This window comes from Vitis riparia, chromosome 16, assembly GCF_004353265.1.
Source record: "Vitis riparia cultivar Riparia Gloire de Montpellier isolate 1030 chromosome 16, EGFV_Vit.rip_1.0, whole genome shotgun sequence".
NCBI lineage: Eukaryota > Viridiplantae > Streptophyta > Magnoliopsida > Vitales > Vitaceae > Vitis > Vitis riparia.
In genome coordinates, this window is record NC_048446.1 from 20134105 (window position 1) to 20160907 (window position 26803).

Sequence of the window (26803 nt, forward strand, 5' to 3'; positions counted from 1 at the left end):
AAGGGCCCTAAAGGATAAAATGGTGACCAGTTGAGAAAGTTCCTTCTTTTGATCTTACACTAATAATTTATTTTTTCCGATGCCTCATCATACATTATATGCTTACAAACTTCAAAAATCATTGAGGCTAACCACCACTACTACTACTACCACTTGCATCCTTATCACCTCAAAAAATCTTCTCTCCTTAGATTAGATTTAATTTTACAAACCCCATTTTGTTTTGTTTTTTTATTTGCATTGAATTAGAAAATAAAATATTTTCTAGAGAAAATATCTCGAGAAAAGTACAAGTATGAAAGATGTAATAGCATCATGGATTTGATGATTAATTGCTTTGAATGTGGGGTATTTTTAAAATTAAGAAGGGAAAGATTTAGGGGGGGAAAAAGTAATAATAGAAATAAAATTTATTAATGTTATGTTTGCTTTAAGAGAAATGTAGGGAAAAGAAATAAATGTTAAAAAAATAATTTTCTTATTATTAGATTTTTAAAAATGTGAAAATAAATAAATACCTTTAAAATTAGTTAAAAGTTTATAGATTTTTAAATCACTCAGTTCTTTTTTGGTAAAGTTTTTAAAAATAAATTTCTATTTTTGAAAATAAAAAATAATTTTTAAAAATTCATAACACTATTTAATCATATTTTCTTAAACTTATTTTTAGAAAGTGGTTTTTATTCTTTAACATAAAAATAAGTTTCAAACAATATAGTCAAACAAACCTTTAATTTATATAGAATAATTAAAATAAATTTAATAAATTTGAAATAACACAAATAGTCTTCATTAATTTTTCAATCTATTTTACGTGTTGTACGGACTTCCTTTAAATTTCTCAACAACCAAACATACTAAATGTTTAATTCCTGTATCCTAAGAATAAAGTACAAAGAGGGAAACTAATACAAAAATAAAAATATTGAGAAATTGGTGGTGATTAATTTTGTTTAAGAAAAGAAACCCCAATGCCTATTGGGAAAGAAAATTAAAAGGAAAATAATATATTTAGAAATCGATCATATTATTTACTTGGTTTAGAAAGGTAGCCACAATCCCAATATGGGTCTGTTTGGCTAACAGGAAAATCCATCGTCCAATACCCTGCACCAACAGAGAAAATTCTAGGCTTGTAGTACTTTCTCGGCAAAACCAATAAAAAAAATTGAGATGGAAAATAGCATTGAAAAAGCACTTTTTGTTATTCTTTTCAGAAAACCAAACCGGCTTTTCCCTTTCCCATTCGAGAAATTCATTCCATAAATGGTAATCGTATTGAATAATTTTTCATACATTAAAAAAAATAAAATAATTAAGCAAAATTATGAAAAATAAAATAAAAAAATGAGACAAGCATAAACGATCAAATACAAACCACTGTGGTCATGCCCTAAATGAACCGAGCCAGCAGACCCAATGACGCCGTGAGCTCGAGCCATGGGTTGAACCCCGCGCCCATTATGGACAATTTTCTGCATTTTAATAGACTGGAAAAGTTTTGCGGCTGGAACCAAAAAGCAAAATCTTTGAAAAATCTCATAATCGGTTTCTCACGAGTCCCAATAATCACCGCAAATTACGCCTACTAAAAACCCATGGGACCCAAAAAAGAATGCCACTTTGTCATATCTACGAGACTACGCCCCAATATCAAATACAAAAATAAATATTTATCTCATTAATTTCCTCGAAATTATACACTCTTAAAAAAAAAAAAAAAAAAAAGAGCTTGCCTATTTATTATTTTAGATATTATATAAACCCTCACTAAAAACTCAAATAAACACTAAAAAAAAAAAAAAAAAACAAAAATAAAAAGGCATATGAGAAACTAGCCGATTTTTTTTTCTCGTTGGTACAAAATTTGCCGATTTCGGCAATCCAACAATCAAAAACGCTCACTCCAGACGAAGATTGCAGGGATTTCAGAGAACTGAAAGTGAATCAGAGGTAAATAAATCTCCGATGTCTTGAAAATAATCGTCCTCTAATCGCCACGATGATGATATGTCGAAATTTATCGGACTGTCTAAAAACATGTCACTGAAATCTTCGTTCAATACGCTTTCTGGTAGTATTGAAGGGTCTTCAAAGATTGAACCCGGAGCTTCGAAATTGAACATATCGTTTATAAATGGCAGGTCCATAGGTAGATAATCCACGGAGGAATCCCCTGTATTTGTCGTTTCTCCTTGGCACTCCTCTCGAACCGGTTGAACCGGTTGTTGTTGATGGGTTTCGGGGTTCTGGACTGGCTCGGAGGATTCGGTTTCGTGAACGGGGTCGGAGCGGTTCGACGGCTCGGCTTCGTCGGTTGAGGAGGAGTGGGTTCTGAAGTGCAAGACGGAGATGGGAGATGAGAGGTTGCGGGACTCGTCGCCGGATTCGTAGCCGGAAACAGCAGTGAGATTTATTTCCGGCTTAGGGGGCGGCGGAGGTGTGACAAAGTTAGTGAGAGCGTCGGGCCCACGTAGCTTGATTGCCGCGTTGTCGTACACCATTGCTGCCTCCTCGGCGGTGTCGTACGTGCCCAGCCAGAGGCGTACACGTCTCGCCGGATCTCTAATCTCCGCCGCCCACTTCCCCCACGGCCGTTGCCGGACTCCACGGAACTTCCGTCCGTTCGTCGGCGCGGCCACCTTCATAGGTCTCCGGCAGGGAGCCATCTCTCCCGCTCCGGCACCCCTCTTGCGCCCGGCCACCGGAGCGATGCTTTTAGACACCGTAGCAATGTTGATCTCGTTTGTGTATCTCTTCACGCGCTGACGACTAAAAAGCTCATCCTCTTCATCGCTGGAGGAGTCCGTAGCATCAGGGTCGGTGACTGATATCCGAACAACTCTGGGTACGCCGGAGTTTTGCTCCGGCGGCCTCCGACTCTGTCTTGTCTGCTTATTAGTAATGCTCCGATGCTCAGTGTACTTGATCGGATATGACAAACTCTGGTCCATCTCAAACCACGCTTCGTTTCCCTTCACTTTAGATTGTCACTGTACTCACTATAAGCATTGAAATCAAAGAAAAAACCAGAAGAAAGAGACCCTAAAACAAATAGAGTGTGAAGTAGCAGCAGAGATGAGAAAAAGGTGGTCTTTTTTCCCCCTTTTTTTGAGACCCAAGAAGAAGAATAAAGATGGTTGAACAAAGCGGAGGAAACGTGAAGAAGAAGCCTGAAATGCAGAGAAATCTAAGACATGAAAAGGTGAAATACAAAGGTAAAATCACAGACTCACAGAAGGGATATTGGGAGGGAGAAGTGAGGGATATATAGAGAGAGGGCCTTTGAGCAAAAGGGAAGGAGAGAGGGGCCTTGAAACAATACAAGGGCTATCAAAAGATACAGTACGACGCCGTATTAGGAAACGTCCAATGACTTTCCGATCATAGGCTTGTGAAATATTAGAAGTCTGGAGAACAGGGGGAGAAAGGATGAGTACCGAAACGCTGAAATCTCTGTTTTATAGGATCCCAGCAGCCGAAATTGGAAACACCGGAAAAAGAATCCTTTTTTGCTTTTTTTTTTTTTTAATTTTATTTTACGAAAACACTTCCTATTTTTGAAAAATATATTTTTTTTATTTGTCAAAGGGCCGGTCGGTACAGCCCACGATTCCGGCGACCACTAGAGATCCTATACTAACCGCCGCATCCCCATTTACACCGCTGTATTACGACACGTGTTCCAAACGGGCCCGTGAAAATAAAGCCATCCAATGAGAGCTCATCGTGTGGTGCCGACTCAGCAGTGTACTGTCTCGGACTGCGTGTGGCCGGTCACGTGAGCCCCACGATACCCGGCTCGGTCAAATTATTATCACAGCATTTGTTTGACCAACTTAACAGTGTTTAATTACTTTTTTACCTCGTTTAATCATACCTGTCGCTAGCTGTTAGGCACGAGTAAGTCACACCAATTCTCAAGGGCATTTTCGTCAAAGTGTCGGTGTTACACATTTCATCCTTGGCTGGCCAAGTGGGTAAAATTTCCTATTTATCTTTTTTTTTTTTCGTATTAATCTTTTTAAACTTACTTTTTACAGCTAGATTAACGTGGCGGGCAACCTAGAATTCGCCGCCATTTATAAATCGGTTTTGTACGTCTCTGGGTTTTTTCTGTTTTCTCGTTTCTACTATCGAGATATGCGGAATTCCACTTCTTATTAGGGCGCGTGAGAGACGCTCTGGGTAAAAGGTTAAAAAGGTCTAAAATCCGACACAATACCGAGGCGTTTTAGGCGTTATCTTATGGTTAAATGAATTAAAAGGAGGATAACATTTTCACCTGTATTCCACGCATGTACGTGGCACGTGGAGACAACGTATGTCCTGACAACCACCCCCCACTTGTCTCCCTACTTGTTACGGTAAAAAATACAGTGACGTAAAAGGTTTTACTTCTTACCATACCCAGTATAAACAATCTTGGCTAAATTTTTATTTTAATTAATTAATTTATTTCAAAAGATTGTGGAAGATTTAGGCCTCCGATAAATTTTCCTAGGTGTGGTTGTTATATAGTTACTGTTATATTTTCTTTCCTAGTAATTAATTATTAAAAAATAATACTTTTTTTTGGCAAATTCCCATAACTTTTTTTTTTTTTGGTCTTATCTAACACGGGCCAAATTCTAGTTCTAGCCACATAAATGACTCGAATATGGTACAAAATCACAGGCTAATTTTTATTTTTTATTTTTTAAATACACATTAAATTAAAAAAATTAATTTAGTAAAAGGCAATCTATAGAATTTCAGTTAATAAATGCCATAAGATCTTATTTCTTTCCTCTTAAATTTTTTTCTTCAAAAAAAAAAAAATTACTAAAATTTGCCCAAAATTTGTTTATGGAGTACAGTTGTATTGTAGTGGTTTGATTAGGTGAGAACGTAAAACTAGGAAAATATTTTTTGAATTTTAATTTAATCCCATAATTTATTTATTTTTTTAAATCAAATGACATTCAATTCCTTTTTGTAAGTATTAATTAAAACATGGCACAAAATATCCATACAATAAGGCTAGATTTTAAATTAACTGCACTTCAAAGAATTTATACTTCTTATATATTAATTTCTAAATTCTTAAATGTCTTCATCTCATGAAATCTCAAATGTTTTAATGATATTTTTCAAAAATAATATTTCAAAGCTCATAATGCAAGCATATAAATATTATCCGCTTTTAATTAAAAGGTTGCTCATAACTTTAAAACACGTCTATATAAATTTTTCAGGTCACACGTTTACATGAATAAGAGAATTTCACATTTATGTAACGTTAAAACACGTTTACATAATAAACAGAAGTTTTTCACAATTTTAAAGCGCGTCTATATGATTAAAAATAATTTATACTTATATAATATTAAGAATTTTATATCGGAATATTATATAAAATTTTGGAAATTTTCATTAAATATGGAAAGCCGTTAAATAAAACCATTTCATTAAATATTAATGTTAAGAAAATATGGGAAAAATAAAATAAAGGGAAGAAATAGAAGAAATAAAAATAAGTAAAACAAAAAATAGATTTAAAGTAAAAAATTTATTTTATATACTATTTAAAATCCATTTTACTTATTTTAGTTTTTTTAAAAATAAATAATTTAGAAATATATTGATTTCTAACTAATTTTACTTGTATTCAAATTTGTTTTCATTTTTTTTAAAATAAAACCAAATATAAAAAACAAATTTCATTTAATATTTTTTTCTTGATATTTTTTCAAAAACCAAATATATTTAAGATTTAATGAAGATTTTTAAAAAAGAAAAAAAAAACCAGGAGTTTTAGGAATTTAAAATGAAGAAAATTGACCTAGTGGGCCTAATAATTTGGATGCTCCAAACAAGACATCAAACAAAGAAGCCTCTTGTAAGTTTCTTTTTAATCCAAATTAATCTTACATTCATTCATCATAATTCATAAAAAATTTCAATATCTCCAATAAATTAAAAATAAAAAATAAAAAATAAAATCCAACCCTAAAAGCCCCACAGAGTTTGGTGTTAACAACCAGTGATGATGAAGCCCAACAACCAATCATTAATTGACACGTGAATAGTCGCTGCCGCTTTGGTCTCTACTGAAATTTGGTTTACGCACCATCTGTTTCTGTAAGAGATGTGTTTGGACCGAACTTGTATAAACTAATGTGCACTGAAGGGTCAGTGTCACTTTTGTAGCCAAACAGGGGTAATGACTCGTGCGAGCATATCATTTGTAGCACGCGCCCACGTAAAATCGAGATGATGGAAAGTGTCATAATCGATGACGTGGCGTACGATCCTGCAGCACGTGGATCCACGTGGTAGGACCACATTCGAGGTTTCTCTGATTGGGAATTTGCTCGCGGTTTCCACGTGGCATTTTGTAGTTGGTTGTTGCTGCAGCTCCACCAATTGATTGTGGACGTGTGGTTTCCATTATCTCGCGGTAGAGGGAAACATCTGTACTTGTGCATAGTGAAGTTGTACTTTAATATTACTTTATTCCATTTGTTTATTTATTTTTCCCATAATGTGCCCATGTTACTTGGATAGCGGCTACTCTCTCTTTCTCTCTCTCAATAATTTTTTTAGAGAGATAAGAAGTCAAATTTTAAATGTAAAGAAAATAGGCAATTGATATTACGACTTCCTAAAATTATGAACAAATTTTTCAATGAGAAGTCTTTGGAAAAGACCAATAACTCCCTTTGAACAAAAAATCTTAATTTTTTAAAATTATAAAACTTATTTCTAAATGTACAAATATTTTATATTTTTATTCAAAAAAAACTACTTTAACAAAAGTGTTTCAAAGTCAAATTACTTTAACAAGTATTTGAGAATATTTCAAAGTTGACGATTGTTTTTTATTATTTTTAAAAAAATCTGATTATTTTTCAAAATAATATGTATTAAAAGAATATTTTTTAGTTGTTTTTACTTATTTTTTTTAAGGTTGTTAAAAATAAAACATTAAACATAAGAATTACTTTTAATATATATTTAAAAATATTAAAAACAAGTTAAAAATATTTCAAATTTTCAAATTGGTTTTTGATGAAATTTAAAAAATAGTTTTTAAAAACTGTTTTCAAAAACTATTTTTCATAATTATTTAAGAATATTTCACAGCCTATTTGATGATTGTTTTCGAGAATAATTTTTTATTATTAAAAAAAAAAGTTAGATTTTTTTTTTGAAATAATATGTATTAAAAGAATTTTTTTTAGTTGTTTTTTAAAAATTATTAAAAATAAAATACTAAACATAAAAATTATTTTTAAAATATTAAAAATAAATTAAAAATATTTCAATTTTTCAAATTGGCTTTTCACGAAATATTAAAGAACAGTTCTTAAAAACTAAATTTTAAAAACATTTATCGAGCATGCCTTAAATATCTCGTGTTAATAATTAATAAACGATGTGGGACTATAGCAATAAGCATTGAACTACAAGTGAATACCATAAACAAAACAACAAGCAATCAACTACACCATATACAACAACCACTGCAGCATCTTCATGCCAAAACATTTTGCCTTTGTTGTGTCTTCTCAAACAACCAAACGGCTAAGTACTTCTTCCTTATTTTATACACATTTATTTGGTTATATATATGGAGATAAGTCAATGAGCATCAAGTCCAAGATCCCTTCTTTGATTCTCTCACTTACTATTCTCTAATCATCCCTTTAATCATGATTAAGATATTGGGCATGGAGCCCTAGTCCCTAGATGCCTTTGGTTCCAGTGTTACCGGCTGGTCCTCCTCCTCGTGTTTGCATGCATGCATCTATATATTATACTTTTTTTGGGGCTCTTATCTTATAAATTATATTTAAATTTTCCTTTTTGCAAGGATGTTTTAGACTATATATTATTAATGTACAAATATACTTTTTGTTTTTACTTGGATTTATCTTTATATCCTGTCAGCTTTCTCTTTGTTTCTATCTGATTTAATTTCTATAATTGTTGGTCCAAATATAATTTTTTTTTAGAAGGTTTATTGTGATTATTCATACATGATGTGACACAAGGTGATTGCATTGTTTCCATAAGTACAATTGAAATATTGTTTTGTAAACCCATGTTTTTCCAACTATTTTAAAATAATAATAATAATAAGGTTTCGATACAATTTACCCTTTTTAGCTTTTGACGTATTTTATATTTTAATATCTTATATTCAAAACCCGACATTTTATCCCCTAAAGGTATTAAATACAAACACTTTAATTATAAATTCTTCATAAACTTATAAATGAGACTTTTTTTTGTCGTACTTTGATTTGAGTGCTAGTATTAAATTAAGAAAGATAAACTTTGAATTAACAGCATTAAATTGAAATTTCTCAAATACTTTCAAAGTATTGTAACTATTGATTTTTATTTTTTATTCTAGAAAAATATTCATCGTGATTTTCACATGTAGTTGTAAAGTTTGACAATTTTGAATGTGGGTGATAGATGGTTTTTTGGTTGTATTTTAATCATCTCTAGACATTCATATGAAAATATATTTTATAAATAAAAAAATAAAATAAAATAAGAAAGTGAGAAGCCTTCTCAAATTGTGTGAAAAACAAAATAAAATTTAAAGTGAAAGATGGATTAATTATTTGTAGGAAGCATCGTAATAGTAGAAGAATTTTTCAAAAAACCAAAAAATAAATTATTAATGCAAAGAAATGAAGAATTAATCCCTATGTTTCCCTAATTAATCCCAAAAAAATTAAATAATAATAAATAATAATAATGGACAAGATCTATTCTAAAAAGAAGGGCCAAGGCCGATTGATATGAAGCATTACTATTATGATGTTGGTGTTGGTGAATGGGCAATGAGAAGAACAAACCTTGCTCGGATTTTCATGGGAGAAAGAAAAATTAAACCAATGGTACTGAATCCAATACTTACAAAAATAAAAAATATATATAAATAAACTGACAATTAAATTAATTTAATAATTAATTAAATTATTATAGCATCTTAAATTCCAAACAAGTCACAAGCTTCTCTTTGAAGCAAGAGATGTTGGTCTCTTTCTCTCCTTTGCTTGCCATCATGGTTTCTTCCTTCATTTGAAAGCATTTGATGCTCAAAAAAATAAAAAAAATAAAAGCAAAACCATGTCATTCCTTTTATTATAAATAATATTAAAAAAATAATGTAATTTTGAAAAGTAAAGCTTATTTTCAAAAATAAAATATTCTATATAAAAAATAAAAATATTATACAAAAAGTGAAGGACCCGTTTGATCAAATTTTTTTTTTAAATTATTTTTTTATTTTTTTATTTGAAAATAACTTTTAAAACAAGTTAAAAAAACATGGTCAAATGGATCATCTTTTTCGTTTATTTTTAAAAACCGGTGAAAAATAACTCTTATTTGTTTTTTAAAAATTATTATTTATTTCATTTTTGTTTTCCAAAAATGTTTTTAGATAATAACGACCAAATAGTGTTAAAAAAAATTTTAAAACAGTTTTTTATTTTCAAAAATAGAAAATTATTTTTAAATCACATCACCAAATAGTCTCATAAATTTTTAAAAACTATTATATTTTCAATATGAGATTTTAAATTTTTTTATATCTTATATAGAAGCTATTAATATATTTTATTTTTAAAAATATAAAACATCAAAAGTACAATAAAGCTTTGTTTGGATATACTTGCTCTAGCTTTAAAAAAATTCTTAAATCAGACTTATTAAAAAATTTAAATATGTTAATTTTTTATTTAAATTAAAAAAAAAACATTATATTTTTAATATAAGCTTCGAAAAGTTGATTTATTTTATATAAAATATTATTATTAATATTTATTTTTTTAAATATAGAAAAGTTTGCCCAAACCCAGACTAATTTATTGTATTTTAAAGGTGAGGTTTTCTTTTTTTTTTTTTTTTTTTCCTTTTTATTGTGGGCATGGTTTGATGAAGATATGATTTGAAATTGTGAAGGTGGGCAACACAAGTTGAGGGGTAAAGGCGTATTTTAACATTTTAAAGCATATCTTTTTCTCTCTTGGGCATGTTACCACGCTCACATGCATGCCTCTCCTTTTCAAGTGAATAAAATATCAGAAGATCTTTTACCCACCAAACAACCCATTCCTTTTTACCCAATGCTAAAAGGAAAATATTTAAAATTAAATTTTTTTTAAAAAGAGCAAAATTTGATACAATAATCTACTATATCTTTTCTTCTACCTTTACCTTTTTTAAATAAAAAAAAAAAACTCTTTTTAGAAAAAAAAAAATTAAAATGTAAATATATATTTTTTTTCCTAGTTTTTCTTATTCCTTTGCCATTCTTCCTTTGGGGTATGTTTGGTTATGGGAATTATTAAGGAAAAAAATTGTTACAGAAACGATTTTTTTTTTCATATTTGATTTCATAATGGAAAATATAAAAAAAAAACAAATATAATTAAAATTAATTAATAAAAAACAAAAGTTCTATTTTTTTCCCCTAGATTTTATATATATATTCCCTGAACAAATAAAAAATTACATTATTTTCCTTCCTTTTTTCTTTGTTCCTTTAGGCTATGTTTGATTTTCAAAAAAAATTGAAGAAAAATAAAACTAAAGAGGAAAAATGGGAGGAAAAAAAAGTGAAGAAAAATAAAAAATACGATAAATTATTTTTATATACTTCTTCAAATTCATTTCATTTATTTTTATTAATTATATAAATATTAAATAATTTAAAAATATGTAAATTTCTAACTAATTTTAATTATATTTGAATTTTTTTTCATATTTTCTATAAACCATTTGTTTGAAAAGGTAAGGAAAATAAAATATAAAGGAAAATTAGAAGGAAATAAAAAATGAAATAAAATAAAAAATAGGTTAAAACCCAATAAAATATTTTCTAATGTTTCTTTAAAGTTATTTCCTTTATTTCCCTCTCAATAAAATGAATTTTATTTAAATTTGATTTTTTTTTATATTTTCATAATGAAACTAAATATAAGAATTTTTTTAAAAAAAATTTCTTAATATTTTCTAATAACTAAATATAGTAATAGTGAAACTAAGCATGAAAAAACTATCTTTTTTTAATATTTTTTGGAAACGAATATAACTTTAACGCTCTCCCTTTCAAATAAAGTCTAAAGGTTAAAAATAAAAAAATAAAAATAAAAAATAAACACCATGAAGTGGTGGTGATAGCTGGCATGAATGGCCTACGTCTTAATGTAATTACATTGAATCTGGACTTTAACCTTATGATATGATTCATTTATTGACCTTAATCCAAAAAGGTTGGAATGAGAAGCAATTTTCAATCATTTCTTCTATTAATTATTAATTTTATTATTATTATTATTAGTTTTGTTGTTACCTCGATGTGGTAGGCTGGTGATTCATTCATGGGATTATTGTAAGGTTTGAAAAATTAAACCAAGGATTAGATTAAGAATCTGCATATTAATCATAGGGATCAACCTGAATTTAGCCATAATCTCATCATAACGCCATATGTTTATACTACTTTCATCCATTCTATAAATTAAACATGGATATGGTCGAAAAGAAATTCAAACTATTAACAGATTTTAAGAAATTATAATGATGACACTCATCTCGGTTTTGAAAACAAATATAAATTTAGAGTTTGTTTGATAATGATTTTAAAAAGTTTATGATGAAATATTTTTAAAAATAATTATTATATATTTTTTATAATAAAAGTTTGATCGGTAGTGTGTAATGTTTTATATATATATATATATATATTTTTAAAAATTAAATTTTATTTGTAATGGTTAATTTTAAACTATTCACTATATTTATATACTGTTTTTAAAATAATCACAAAAAATAAATAAAAACAATTGAAAATAAATATATTCTTAATAAAAACCATCTTTTTAGAATAAAAAAATTGTCAAACATCTTTGGAGTTTGGAAAAGAAAACTCTTAAGATCTGTTTAGTAACAATTTTTTAAAAATAGTTTTAAAAAACTATTTCATGATATTTTATATAATAAAACTTTGATTAGAAACTTAAAATGCTTTTAACTATTTTTAAATATGTTTTTAAAATAATTTTTATATCTAAGTATTTTATTTTTAATAATTTTACGTGTTTTTGTAATTATTTTTTAAAGTAACTCTTAATAAATAAATAAAAATAAATAAAAAATATTTTTTTAAATACTTTGTTTTCTATTTAAAAAAAAACACTTTGTTCTATAATTTTTTATTATAAAAAAGAAACTATTTTGGATAACAAATGCCCAACAAACCCTTAGTAACTTTTATGTAAATGATAAATAATTTTAAAATGCACAAAATCTCCACTAAATTTTATCATACTTAATTCTATATATAAAATAAATATAATGATTTCTTTTTTTTTTCCTTTTTTTTCTTTTCCTAAAAAAAAGTTTCAATCGCCCTAATCATTTTTATTTTTTTTTTGGATCTATTTAGATGGGCATTTGGGTAAAATGATAAAAAAAAAATTGATTTTTATTTTTAAAATAATTGTAGCACAAACGTTTATTTTAAAAATTAAAATATTAATTAAGAATATGTCGTGCAAAAGGTTGTGGTAAATGGCAATCGGTAAAAAGGCTTCCAATACATGAACCGGACCGCACGGTGTCCTGTCTCCAGATGAAACGACAGCGGTGGGTCACCGACTTAATAACGGGTGGGCCCCCTTCTCACTGACATTTCTCCGTTGAAAATTACCGTCGATCGGCGACGATTACGCCAGAGAATCGCCGCGAAAAGACACGTGCACTGTACCACGTGAGAATGATGTGGCTACAGTTTAAAGTTAATGAGGGATGATAAATTGATAATCCAGTGTGTGTAGCATGTGTGACGGAGTGGTCAACGTCAATGTTGCGGCCTACGGCATGCCTTTTTCCTATTTAGTTTGACTTCCAAAAATTACGTGAAAATGAGGTAGTGGGCCCCATGCTGCCTAGGAATTGACACATTTTTTTGTGCCTTTAATTGAGGGGGTTTGGTTAATGGAGATGTTCCCATATTTTTAATTTTTTTTAATTTTATTTTCTCTAATTTTAAAATTTTCGAGAATTAATGGGTTTGGTTAATGCAATTTTTTTTAATTATTTTTATTTCTATATTTTTAAAAGCAAAAATAAAATTTTTATTTTCAATAAATAATCGGATTTTCAAAAATACATAATAAAATATAAATAATAAGATTAAAATAGAAAAATACCCGATAAAACAAAAAATATAAATACAAAATACGAGAGATAAAAATATTAAAAAAACAAAAATACCAAGACATCCGATCGACATGTCCACGTCATCGCCTATGTCATGCACATCTGGCATTTTCCACAACAGGCCACGTAACTCTCCACCATAATAAAAAAAATTAAAAAAACCTCAAGTGGGAGTCGACAAGCGTTGTCTGCAGTGGAGACCAGACAACCCCTGAAGATGGCCATGAAACCAAAATAAAAATCCAAAAATTAGCAAAATTGAATGGAAGCAGATTTTCAGGGGCGTGCCCTGGCCTCCACTCGTGGGCACGACCCCTTTGCCGGACTTTATTTTAATCCTTTCACAACTCATATTTTTTTCACTACACGTGTAATTTTATCCATAAATTATTTTCCACACACAAGACATGGGTCGCCATCTCCTAAACCAACCCCTAATACTAAATTACACAACATTAAATTCCAATAAATTATTTAATTATTTAATTATTTAATAATTTAATAATTTATTTATTTCATGGGAACTGCCCCATTACCAATTAATTACAGCTTTGTTACACCTTACTTTTCGAGCTCCTTAATGCCTTGGAACAACGTGGCTTACCAATTAATTCAGCTAATTTTCTTTTTTCTTTTTTTAATAATTGGCTGACGACATAGTAAGAGCTCGAGGATGACTTACAAGTAAAAGGTTTTAGGATATGTTTCTTTCACAAAAAATTTGAGGGAAAATAAAATTAAAATAAAATAAAAATAAAGAAAAATAAAAAATAGATTAAAAGATGATAAATTATTTTTTATTATTTTAAATTTATTTTAAATAATTTAAAAATATATAAATTTTTAATTACTTTTAATTATATTTAATTTTTTTTGATATTTTTTTTAATACATTAAATATAAATTTTTTTTTTTTATATTTTTGTTTTTCTTGTATTTTTCCAAAACCAAATATAAATGAATTTATTAATTGAAATAAAAAGAAAGGGATAAGAAAGGAGCGTAGGGGAGTAGTGACGACAACTTTTGGGGTTTTTTTTAGTATATCGCGTAGTAGGGGAGTAATGATCTCAACTTTTGAATGAAAGGATCGGCAGAGCCATTAATGCCGCCTGATAAGTTTGACTTCCGCTATTTACTATAAAGCGATAGTGAAGGTGAAGGATGTGTGATGGAAAATCTTGAAGCGTCACAACGGCTATATTTACGGTTCTTGGGAAGAGGGTAAGGGATCTTCTTTGTGTAACACAATGAGAGGGGGAGAGAGAGAAAAGGAAAGTAAAAAATGGATAAAAATTCAATTGTCAGGGCCGTCAGGCCCATTAGGGGCTCAATGAATAAAAATTGTTGTCTTCTTTGGGCCCAATTGGTTCGTGGATCTCAGAAACTGATTCAGTGTGTTGTCAGACCAGACCTCGTATTCCTATATTTATAGTTAAATTTTGCAGATTTTTTTTTTTTTTAATGTTAAAGATTGATTTAGCAACTTCAAGTGAAGAGGAAAATATTAGTCATGAGAAACTTAAAACTTTAAGTGGTGGAAGTCAAATTTAGCAAACTTTTAAGTTGTGTAAATCAAATCTAGTTGTTAATTATGGATTTATGAAAGGTATGCATTCAAGTTTACAAGATTCAAATGTCATATCCTTTAAAAGATTTACATTGATTGATACCTACGCTTTGATTCTACATTCTTAACACAACATTTCATGTTCCTTAGAACATAAAAGTCCCATGAAAGTATGTCACATTGAACCAATAATGCATGTTGGGAACAAAATTGTCAACTCGATTGTTAGTTAATCTAGCATGCTAATAATAACACTTTTGAATGGAAAAAAAAATGAGTGATGGCAATAAGACTCAACTATGTCATCTCAGATCTTGAATTTGATAGATGCACTATATAGATTATCCTACTTAAGGGATAGTTAATATAGGAATTATATTAGCTAAGGATGGCAACAAGATAGATTTTGGATAGATTACCTCGATCTTGATCTCATCCCATTTATGTAAATTAATTCTAATATTTGTCTCAATAAAAATTTAAATGGTGGGTAAGGAAAGACGATACTCAGACCCTTCCAAGTGGCAAAAAAAATCTCAAATTGACTCTTGACTTGTTTGTATTAATTTCAAAACTGTCTCATTAGGAGGGTGAGACAAGTATAAAAAAAAAAAATACTTTGTCTCATTGTCATCCTTGGATTTTTTAACATTTGATTATGAAGTTTTCTGTGTTAAACTTTGGAACAAGAGGACTCAATTTGTGAAGGATGTAACCCAATATAATCATTATGGCTTACAATAAGAATTAAATGGGATATAACGCACGCCTAATCATTGTTGGTCAAGATATTTTTTGGGTATCTATATAAATTTATTAACAAAATTTCCACTCAAAAAAAGAGTTCAATAAGTGCTGCACGAGCTTAGGAAGAAAAGACTTAAGTCCGTGACACAAGACTACTTATAAAATCATGATTTTACTTGTAGGTTCAAACAAAAGTTAAAAAAAATAAAAAATAAAAATTAGGAAACAATCCTAAAACATGCAAAAATCCAATTCATTTGACAAAAATGATCAAACCGTTCTTAAATTTTTTAATCTCAAAGTAGGTTTAAATAGTTCGGTGATCATCTCAATTTTATCACTGGGTTATAATATAGAATGGGCTACAATGGCATGATCTGTAGCTTCTTGTAAATTACAATTATATTATTCGAGTCTTTTCACACACAATGTCTAATAATGGGCTTCTTGGGTTTGCGCCAATTGCTATTAAACAAAATCAAACCCAGCCAATCCAAACCATCCCATTTTCCGGTTTTATTAGTTCCATTCTAGATATATAAAATCCGATGAGACTGATAAAGTTTTGATTTTAATACTCACAATTGAACCAAACACACAGTGCACACTCAGGGGCAACTGTCCAAATTTTTACTTCTATTTGGCATATGAATACTAGAAAACTTGTCTTTCTCATAGAAAACCTGGCAAATGCTTCGGTTAGAATAGAAAAGAAACATCAGAAAATCCCCCGGTGTGATTGTATACTCTCTGCACAAGGATTCCAAGGGGAAAAAAGAAGCCAGATTTGGGTCATATTTCGTAGTTCACAAAAGATTAAAATTACCCATACAAACAATATAAAGGCTGAGATTTTGTTTTTTCTTCTTTTCAACTGAGGGCATGTTCTGGACCTTTCTTTTTTGTCCATTTTAGGATTGACGAGAGGGATATCAAACTTCATTCATACATAGAACTGAAAAACAGAAGTATTAGAAGGGAAAAGGGTCTGCCCCCACACATAAAACAGCATTCCTAACCCATGGCATACTTCTGGGTCCAGCTCCTTGCAGTTGTCTCATACTTGCTTCGGTCCGTCTTGTACATGTGAGCAATCTCTGGCACCAGCGGATCATCAGGGTTCGGATCCGTCAACAGAGAACAGATTGAAAGCAACACCTTGGAAATTGCAAACAGCCACCATTTTTTACACATCAGGAAATGAAAACATGCAACTTAGTAAAACCGTTTAACTGGGCCAAAAGGGTGTTCTTTTTTGGGTGCAAAAAATTTTACAACTAATTATTTGGTTGATTGAACTTCTATAGGAAAGAGAAAGTGTAATAAGTGATCTCCCAAGTTTCCAAATTGATTATGCAATGATAATTTTTCAAAGATGGCTAATTATGATGATTTTGCAAAGTAAGAAAATGCAGGTAATGAACTAGAACCTTGGAAATAGTTAGGGCAGGGCTCCACTGCTCCTTCAATATATCGAGACAAATGCTCCCATTGCTGTTAATATTTGGGTGGAACACCTTTGTCCTGAATGCCACCTACAAGATCCATCACCATCAGTGTTAGAAGCGGAGAGACGAGTGATCCTCAACAACAAAAGCACAACAAAATTCAAAACCCCCCCCTCCCTCCCCCCCTCCCTCCCCCTGCATACGAAAGCCAAAATTCTAATCCAACCAGTGTGGGGTGGGGGGGGGAAGCTGGGGGAGATTCTGGGTCAGGAGAAAGAGAAGGAATGCAGTAGAGCAAAATTCAAATACTTAAGAACAAAATTCAAAACCCCCCCTGCATACGAAAGCCAAAATTCTAATCCAACCAGTGGGGGGGAAGCTGGGGGGAGATTCTGGGTCATGAGAAAGAGAAGGAATGCAGGAGTAGAGCAGCTCCAATTCACTGAAAAGATAATCACCATATGAATCTATTTTTTTGGGTCCCTACTGGTACTCAAAACTGGAACACCTCCCCCAGTCCCATCCCAACCCTCTACCAGTTAAGCCCAGCCTTATAGGCTACTCTAACCATGTGAATCTATTTTTTGTTTATATTGAGCTAAAAATAACTTCTTCGCCAAATAAATAAATAAATAAAACATACTTTTGACTGCATCACAAATCCCTCAATGAGGAGGGGCCAATACATAACAGTGGGATAAAATTAGCCCCATGTCTGTGTATAACACAGCTGAACCAATAAATAGGCCAGTCATTACAGAATAAATGGACCATAGTAGAGAACATTGATGTTCAAAACACACTCCAACTTCAAACTATACCAGTGTTAAAGGTAAAAGTATCAGAATTAAAGAGAAAAAAATAGCAAACAAGAAAAAAGATGAAGTGCACACTCAATAATTACAGATCTTGATCAACTTTAAACTGTAAACAGTTAAAGAGTGGATGGGGTACCTTAGGTGGCTTAAATGGATAATCTGGAGGGAAATGGATAGTTACTAGAAAAACACCCCCAGCATAAGGACTGTCTGGGGGGCCCATAATCGTGGCTTGCCAGTGAAACATGTCTTCAGCAACCGGGCCAGCGCTAAAACATACACAAAATCAACAATGTCAGAAAACAATGACGAGAGTGGCGCAGACAATGAAGATTTTCATGTATCAGGATTTGTGACACATTAGTTAAGGATAGAGAAATTAGCTAATTTTACAAAAAAACTCAAAATAAATAACTTAGCCTGGAAAGAAAGATAACAAAGATAACATTTATATTCCCAATACAAACAAGAAACAGAAAAAGAGGAAAAAAAATCAGAAACAAGCATAATTCAACGATATAAACGGTTCCATTAAGATTTCCTTCCATGTTAGTATTGAGAAGAGAGCAGAGGAATGGAATTTTCAAAAAAACTTTATAGCAGTGCAAAGCAATATGTTTTAAAAACCAGTACTGCCCCTTCACCAATTGATGACCCCAAATCCAGGCAAACATTAAAATCATTTACAACATAGAGGAATTTCAAACAAAAGGTTATCAACAAGCACATTCCATATCACTAATTACTATGCCTTGACTAAATAATGCATAAACAAGCATTAAGAACAGCCAATGAATGGTAAGATCTGAATTTAGTATGTAGAACAGTATTTCCCCCAAATCAAAATACCGATTAACCAAAGGAGTCAACCAATACCAACCCATTTGCAACATCATGGCTCTTACTCCTCACCTTTTCAAGCCAAAATTTTTCTTATTTGAGTGTTAAAAGGTAACAGATGAATTTAACGCAAACCACCAACCACCATCACATCTTTGGCTTCCAACAGAAAAGTAAAAAAAAATGTGCTGCTAACTGGATTTTCATGCAATTAGATAAATGGCCAAATATTCAAACTTCTATAATAACAAACAGCTCCGATGTCATCTAAAATAAGAGTCCTGAAACTGTTGAAAGAAAAACTACAGAGTAAACATGGCACAGGATCATGCATGCTTCACAGGCCAAAAAGGTTAGGATTCCCATCATATTTGAAGACTATATGATACATAGTTCCTACATATGGCATGTATTCTCTAGCGGTCAAAGAGAAGTAATTCCCTTTTCTTTGGATGAGCAATGATAATATCATATAACAAATATAAACAAGCATCAAAAAACACTGCACCAAGGTACACAGGACATATAGAATGAGTGCTAAAGGATGAACAAAAACACCCTCCCCTAGCAAGAATCCAATCAATCAACAAAATCTATTAAAGACATAGGACCTTCATCTATGTACAACTTTACTCACAACAAAAGATTACTAAAGAATTGGTCTTTTAGAGCATTCACTAACTGTTCAACATTCTCAAAACACCTATGATTCTGGCCTTTCCAAACCTTTTTGCATCTTCTTCCCACAAATAAACCATGTCCACCTAAAAGGATTTCTCTGAATGTGGTGAAAATAACCCAAGAAGCACTAAACAGGGAGAATAAGAACTGCCATAGATCCCTTGTCATGGTCAATGATTAAAATATCACTGAAATTTGATGAAAAATCAAGGAAATATCAGTATATTGGGATCCACAAATATGATAAATAGCATGGAAAGACTGACCAGCCAAATATTGCAGATTTCTTTTAGATTTTATTGGTTTCGATTTCTCAGCAATTTCATTGCCATTTTCACTATTTTTTTTACGATTTTGACCAGTCAACACAGGTTAAATCTGTTGACTTTTTAATTTGATGAAAAATCAAGGAAATATCAGTATATTGGGATCCACAAATATGATATATAGCATGGAAAGACTGACCAGCAAAATATTGCAGATTTCTTTTAGATTTTCTTGGTTTTGATTTCTCTGCAATTTCATTGCCATTTTCACTATTTTTTGACGATTTTGACCAGTCAACACAGGTTAAATCTGTTGACTTTTTAAAATTAAAATGGCAGAACAAGGCTGCAACTCAAAACCATGCCTTCACTACAAAATGGCGGGTAGCAAACCCCCTGAGCAGCTTTGCCCTTAAGGATATATGCACTAAAATACATATAAACAAATATTAAAATAAAATTTCAATAAGTAAATTAATTTAAATTATCTTATTTCAAATTCCATTTAACATATTACAAAAGTTATAAAAATCATCACAATAATCTTCTTAATTAGTTTTTCTCTATATTTCATATAAAAATTAAACACAAAAGAAAAGCAAACTTCAAAATAAAATTATAAATTTTTTAAATAAAAAAATCATAAACTTATCATCATTTCATTTATATCTTGAATACATCTAAACTAGATAGATCATCATTTTAGCATAAAATGTGTTTTCAAGTTATTACTGTCGAATGCCACAAATTTTATCATATATAAATTGTTTTCTTCAATAAAAGAACTCAATATGTGTAATAGTGCTTGTTTGTCATTTTGTTGAAGTTTTACTAATATTTCTACAAGTTTTGATCAATTTCCATTCCACCAATTTTTTTTGTCTAAATTTTAGTTTGATATTTCCCGATATTTCAATAAAATTCAACCATTAATTTTCCTAAATTTCTGATATTGTAATCCTTGATCATGGTATAGTGCAATAAAATGTGATCAACAAATTCTTCATCTACTTTGTAGAGGAAGCATCTATTAGCCAACATCCACCAACTTTTCTAAAGCTAATCACGAGTCAAGAACCTTCCTCAACAAGCTTTCCATGCAAAAAACTTATTTTTTCATGGAACCCATAAATTCCAAATGATCCTTGTTGGAAAAGAGCCTGAACTCCTCAACTCCACCACGGAATAAAGACACTTCACAAAGAAGGAATTATTCCTCGAGTCCATCCACATTGCCCTATCCACCTCATAATTCATCAGCTTGCTCTACTGTCTAGAAAACAGATGCACTACGTCATCCATCTCCCAATCATTTAGATTCTTACAAAAAAAGGGTTCCAATGGCCCCTCTCGCAGTAAAATGTGATCAACAAATTCTTCATCTACTTTGTACAAGAAGCATCTAATAGCCAACATCCACCACCTTTTTTAAAGTTTGTCATGAGTCAAGATCTTTCAAGCTTTCCACGCAAAAAAACTTCTTTTTTTTTCATGGAACCTGTAAATTCTAAATGATCCTCGTTGGAAAAGAGCCCGAACTCCTCAACTCTAGAGCAGAATAAAGAGACTTCACAAAGAAGAAATCATTCCTCAAGTCTGCCCACATTGTCCTGTCCTCCTCGTAAAACAGATGCATCATCCATCTCCCAATCATTTAGATTCCTAGAAAAAGAAGGGTTCCAACGGCCCCTCTTGCTAGCCCGATCCCACAACTCTAACACCCAAAGCATATATTGATGAGGCTAAATTAAACAAAGCTAGAAAATAAATGCACAAGGGCCCATCCCCACACCACATATCCTTTCAAAACTTCACCCTCCACTCATTCCCTACAAAGAAATAAATTATACTACTAATGGAGTCTCAATCCTTCCAGATTTCATGCATTCATCTCCAAAATGTTTTGATAAAGAATGTGTCTCCAAAGGCCCTTTAAAACGGTTAAGTACTCTCATCAGCAACAAGAAGTATGTAGGAATCTTTATGTAGTAGTTCCAACAAGCCTCCTATAACAATAATGCATCCATAAAGGTAACTGCAACAAAGAAATAGATGGTCTTTAAGTATAAAATAAGTTCCCAAATATAGGTTCTTAATTTGCTCCTTTGCCAAATGGATATTTCAAAGAAATGGATAAGCATTTCATTTTACCTAAGAAAACTTAAGAATATAAGAATAAGACATTGTGAAGATTTTTTTTATGTCCCATTGCCCCCCCACCCCACACACACACAATAATAGTAAATGGCATTAATCTAAGCCTAGACACACATCCACAACCAAAGTGCGAGACACCTAGACACACAACTGCACCTGACACGCTTAATGCACGTCTCACCTGCCATGCATGCACAAAGCTGGGGGAAATAATACAAAAGTTGATTTGACTGAAAACAGCTAAACTGTAAGTATGGGACAAAATCATAAATATAACATAAAATATACTAAACCAAACTATGACCTACATCTCCACAATAAAAAACAAACTATAAAATACACAAATCTCATTTACATGACAACAACTGGCCTTTTCCAAGGGCAAAACCTTTGTTGCCTCTCACTTGACAACCAAAAAACTTGTTAATTTTTCCAACAATTTCAAATCATTCTTTTTTTTCAGCTCTTTAATATCAATCCAAAAAGAAAATCATCATCCATACCAAAATAAATGAATGAATGGATAAACATTGCAAAGGTGAATCATGATCAAAACTTCCTCAATGGAAACAACTACTAGGGCCTTAAAATATTGTTATGTACATGATACACATTATTAAAAAAATAAAATCAACAATTAAAAAATGGAAAACAAAAATTGTAATTTACAAAGCCCAGTCACAAACGAAAGGTCACTACCTCAAAGGAAACAATTATTAGGGGCTTCAAACATGATCAGAGGCATAACATACGTGATTACATAATAATATATTAAAAAAAAACGAGAAAAGAAAGAAATTTGAAAATTTTTGTATTTCAAAGCTGAATCACAAACAAAAGTTGACATCTTCAACGGAAACACCAAGTAGGGGCTGATATATTATCAATCACATACATGCATATGATTGAAAAAAATAAACCACCAGAATAATACAAAAATAATGATAATAAAAGTAAAATTTCATAATAGATGAAGCAAACAAACTAAAATGCATCGAAAAATAAAACATAAAAAATAAAAGGAAAATTTTGAGAAAATGCGATACCAGCGCTGCAAGATGTGGGAGGATCCTTCTGCAGATCCTTGAGTTCCTTCAAGATCCGCTTTGAAGCCATCGAGAAACCTGGTGCCAGCGTCCAGATCGCTTCAGATCAGACTCATCACAACAGAAACAACACAAGGAACCAAACACAACAACGCATATGCAAAAACAAATACACAGATTCGAAGGGAGAAAAAGAGATGCGAGGAAATCTTACCGAATAAAATTTGGATCCTCCTCTTCTGTGGTTTGTTTTTCCTAGGGGAGGGTGTTTGGGAGAAAGGAAAAGAAAATGGAGACGGGAATGGCGATTCTGTGCGGTGGTAACTTTTATAAAGGTCTAGTGTGGCGCTGGAGGATGCTTGTAATCGACTCTCTCATTGGTTATTCCCTTTCGTGTGGGCCCTAATTGACGTTTTCTGTGGGGCAAATGATTTTCGCCGAAAGGGATCAAAAGGTAATTTAATTTATCAACTCTGGGCGCAATTATGAGGGAGGGGAGACGATGCTTCCAAACGACGTCGTTTTCTTTGGATCTAGTCAGTTTTGCTTTAGTCCGGTGGAATCGTTGTTGGCTTTGCCACGGAGACGCGTTGTCGCCTCGTCAACTGGTCAACTTATTATTAGGATAATTATTTTTAAAAAAATTAAAATGATTAGCTTAAATCGCAAGTTGTTCTCAACTCTTAATAATAAATTCGAGGAATCTACGGTTTGTGGTATATAGAAATTGAGGGCTTAGATTCTCCGCTCCTTCCTCTCTTCCACAAATCTGAACTCATATCATTTAATTTAAATAAACAATAATAATAATAATAATAATAATAATAATAATTTCTATATAAAATATAAAAATTCAAATCTTCATTCAAAATTTAAAATTTTAAAATATTAAGATATTAAAGGCTTTTATAATCTTGTATTTAAAAATTTCTAAGGATATATATAATTTTATTGTACTATATGTTTAAAAAATCAAAAGTTTTAAAAATTAAATTATAACTTATTTGATAATTGTTTTTTATAACAGTTTTAAAAAATAAATTTTTTAAAATGATTTTTTAAAACCATTTTTTGATATTTTATAAAACAAAAATTTGTTTGAAAATTTAAAATATTTTTAACATATTTTAAATATCTTTCAAAATCATTTTTATATCTAATATTTTATTTTAATCATTTTATATATTTGTAAAATTATTTCTTAAAACAACTCAAAACAAATGAAAATAAAAATAAAATAATTAAAATATATTCTTTTGAAATACACTATTTTTTATTCTTAATATCATAAAATGAAAAACAATTTTTAATTTAAAAATATTTTCTACTTTTTAAAAAAAAAAAATAGAAAACTATTATAAAAAAACAGTTGTGAAACATACCCTGAATTAATCTATCAAAACATTTTTATCCCTTTATTTAATCATCTAGTAATATTTTATTTTTATTTTTTTAAAATAGTAAATGTATAATAAGTACATATAAATACACTAAAAATATCTTTTACTTTATAATTTTGAAAATTTTAAAATATTTGAAGAAAAATCACTATAATAGGAAATAATTTTCAAAAACTATTTCCTAAGTGGAATACCAATAAAAAAAATTAAATAATTTGTTTTAAATTTAAAAATGAATTATTCCTTGTTGGTTCTCTCTTAAAAAGGGAAAAAATAAAAAATGGTTTGTGCATTATCATTATATTTTTTGCAATTTCTTTTCTTTTCTTTTCTTTTTGTAGTACAAGTTATGGTCCAGAAAGGAAAAAGTACCAAATTCTATGGCGGTGGAGTGGGGCTGCTGCCTTTAGGAGAATAATTCAATGGTCCAAAGGTGGAGAATAAAATGTCGTTATTTATGAACATTTGTTTCACGATTTTGCCATCTACCATTTTTCCAAAGTTGGACTAAAAAGATACGAAAAATGTGATTCCCAAATTCTAATCCACAGAGATTAAAATTCTAGGAAGAATGAGTCACGTTTCTCGTACGTGACTTTTTTGTTTTTTTGACTTACAAGGTAAGGAGCAAGGCAAAATTATAATTGCCGGAGAAAATAATAAATATAGAAATTGAAATTCTAGAAAGAATGAGGCATGTTTCGTAGGATCAAGGTTTATTTTGAAGAATTAATTCCATAAATGTCTGTTTTTATTTTTAAATATTTACTTTAATTAGAATTTAACAAAAATAATAAATGTATAAATTAAAATTCTATAAATAACAAAACACGTTTCTTGGAATGGAAGTTTCTTTTATTGGAATTCAACGTAGGAATTCGATTTTATGAAATATAAATTTTAATTAGTTATCTAAAAATAATTAGCATTTCATGTACTTTTAATTAAATGTATTAACCATAAGGAATAGCTTAGTTGATCCGGCCTTGAGTTTGCTTCTCAATGGTTAGCAGTTCAAGTTCCCTTAGGACCACTGTAAGTTTACCTAGTCGTTAACTGGTATGCATAAGTTGGCCCAAACATCCACGAGTTCAAGTACTTGACCATTTTGGGTATTGCTTTTGACTCGTGAATATATGAAACGTGAGTTATTTTTAAATGATTTATATTTTGTTATTATTTTTAGATGGTTGTATTGAAACACATTTTTTTCTCCTTTTTTGTCTTTTATTTTTTTTTGCATTATTCAAAAGGTTATGTTTGATTCTAAAAAAATTTGAGGGAAAATATGAGAGAAAGAAAATAGGGAGAAAAAGTTGAAGAAAAATAAAAAATAAATTCAAAATTAATAATTTATTTTTATATTTTATTCAAACTCATTTCACTTCACTTCATCTATAATATAAAGATTAAATAAATTTAAAATGTATAAATTTATAATTAATTTTAATTATATTTAATTTTTTTTATTTTATAATTTTATAATAAAACCAAATATAAGAAAATCATTTTTTTTATTTTTTTAGTATTTTTTGAGAATCAAATATAACCTATGTATTATTTTATTAAAATAAAATTTTATTGAATATAAAAGAAAATCAAAATGGAGTTATATTTATATTAATATGCATCCTCGTGTTGATCATGATGAGACATTCTCTTGCGGGAATGACACGTGTAAGACAGGTGGTCATAATTGGTATATGTATTTATGTAATTTTCATATTAAATATATATATTTTTTAAATCAAATGATTTTGACAAAATTAGATGAATAGATATAAAAACTTTTTTGGTTAATCAGAAGTCAATTCAAACAAGTCCTCGTATCATCGATGGTGTTCCAAATTTATAGTTTTAACTTATACTTTTATCTCATTATTAAAACAAGATGTGGTTTTAAAGTAAAATAAGCATTTAATTGGCGTACAAACAAGGCTAATCAAGCCTTTAGTCAATAAACCATATACTATTTCTGACGATTAGTAATGTCATCCACAGTTGTTAGATTAAATATAAACATGTCACATGTCACAAGAGCTGTGGCATTTTGGTACCCATGTGAATAATAATAATAATAATAATAATAATAATAATAATAATAATAAGATTCTATTATAATCATATGATACAAAAATTGGCAAGGCACATGCAGGTGCAATAAATATTATAGTGAATTATTTATTGCAAATTTGTAGAATTTATTAAGGATAGAAAAAAAAAGTCACGAAAAATGATTTTTTCAAAGAAAATAGAATATAATTAAAAATATTTAAAAATTTATATACTTTTAAATTATTTAATTTTTATATAAATAGATAAAATAAGTTAAATAAATTTAAAATAATATATAAAAATGATTTATTAATTTAAAATTTATGTTTGGTTGTTGAAAAAATTAAGAGAAAATGCAAGGGGAAAAAAGAAAGAAAAAAGAGAAAAAAATAAAAAGAGAAGAAAAATAAAAAGATTTTAAAGCTATTAAATTATTTTTATTTATTACTTCAAATTGTTTACTTATTTTAATTTATTAATATAAAATTTAAATAATTTAAAAATATATAAGTGTTTTAAAAAATTATTTTTCTTTATATTTT

The 26803-nt window shown here is 29.9% G+C and overlaps 2 protein-coding genes across 3 annotated transcripts; both read right to left on the minus strand.

Annotated features, from left to right (window-relative positions):
• Positions 1-1827: 1827 nt before the first annotated feature.
• On the minus strand, positions 1828-3435 carry LOC117933119 (ethylene-responsive transcription factor CRF4). Its single transcript, XM_034854507.1, has one exon. It carries the CDS (start codon positions 2952-2954, stop codon positions 1929-1931), a length of 1026 nt encoding a protein of 341 aa, XP_034710398.1. The 5' UTR covers positions 2955-3435; the 3' UTR covers positions 1828-1928.
• Positions 3436-16202: 12767 nt separating this feature from the next.
• LOC117933737 (ubiquitin-conjugating enzyme E2-17 kDa) lies at positions 16203-23132 on the minus strand. Of its 2 annotated transcripts, none has more exons than XM_034855256.1 (5): positions 23021-23132; positions 22814-22884; positions 17953-18087; positions 16981-17085; positions 16203-16708 (listed from the first exon to the last, which is right to left on the minus strand). In XM_034855256.1, exons 2-5 carry the CDS (start codon positions 22874-22876, stop codon positions 16565-16567), a joined length of 447 nt encoding a protein of 148 aa, XP_034711147.1. In that variant the 5' UTR covers positions 22877-22884; positions 23021-23132; the 3' UTR covers positions 16203-16564. The 2 variants fall into 2 exon arrangements, with proteins under 2 accessions (XP_034711147.1, XP_034711146.1); XM_034855255.1 differs by having other exon boundaries at positions 17953-18080; positions 22807-22884; positions 23021-23131.
• Positions 23133-26803: the final 3671 nt, after the last annotated feature.

What these genes read in the sequence shown, in the direction of transcription:
- LOC117933119 (XM_034854507.1), bottom strand. Translation starts at nt 2,954, where the DNA reads ATGGACCAGAGTTTGTCATATCCGATCAAGTACACTGAGCATCGGAGC.
- LOC117933737 (XM_034855256.1), bottom strand. Translation starts at nt 22,876, where the DNA reads ATGGCTTCAAAGCGGATCTTGAAGGAACTCAAGGATCTGCAGAAGGAT. An exon ending in ATCCATTTAAGCCACCTAAG is followed by an intron (nt 17,086 to 17,952) that starts GTACCCCATCCA and finishes TGGATCTTGTAG; the next exon opens with GTGGCATTCAGGACAAAGGT. An exon ending in CTGCCCTAACTATTTCCAAG is followed by an intron (nt 16,709 to 16,980) that starts GTTCTAGTTCAT and finishes GCAATTTCCAAG; the next exon opens with GTGTTGCTTTCAATCTGTTC.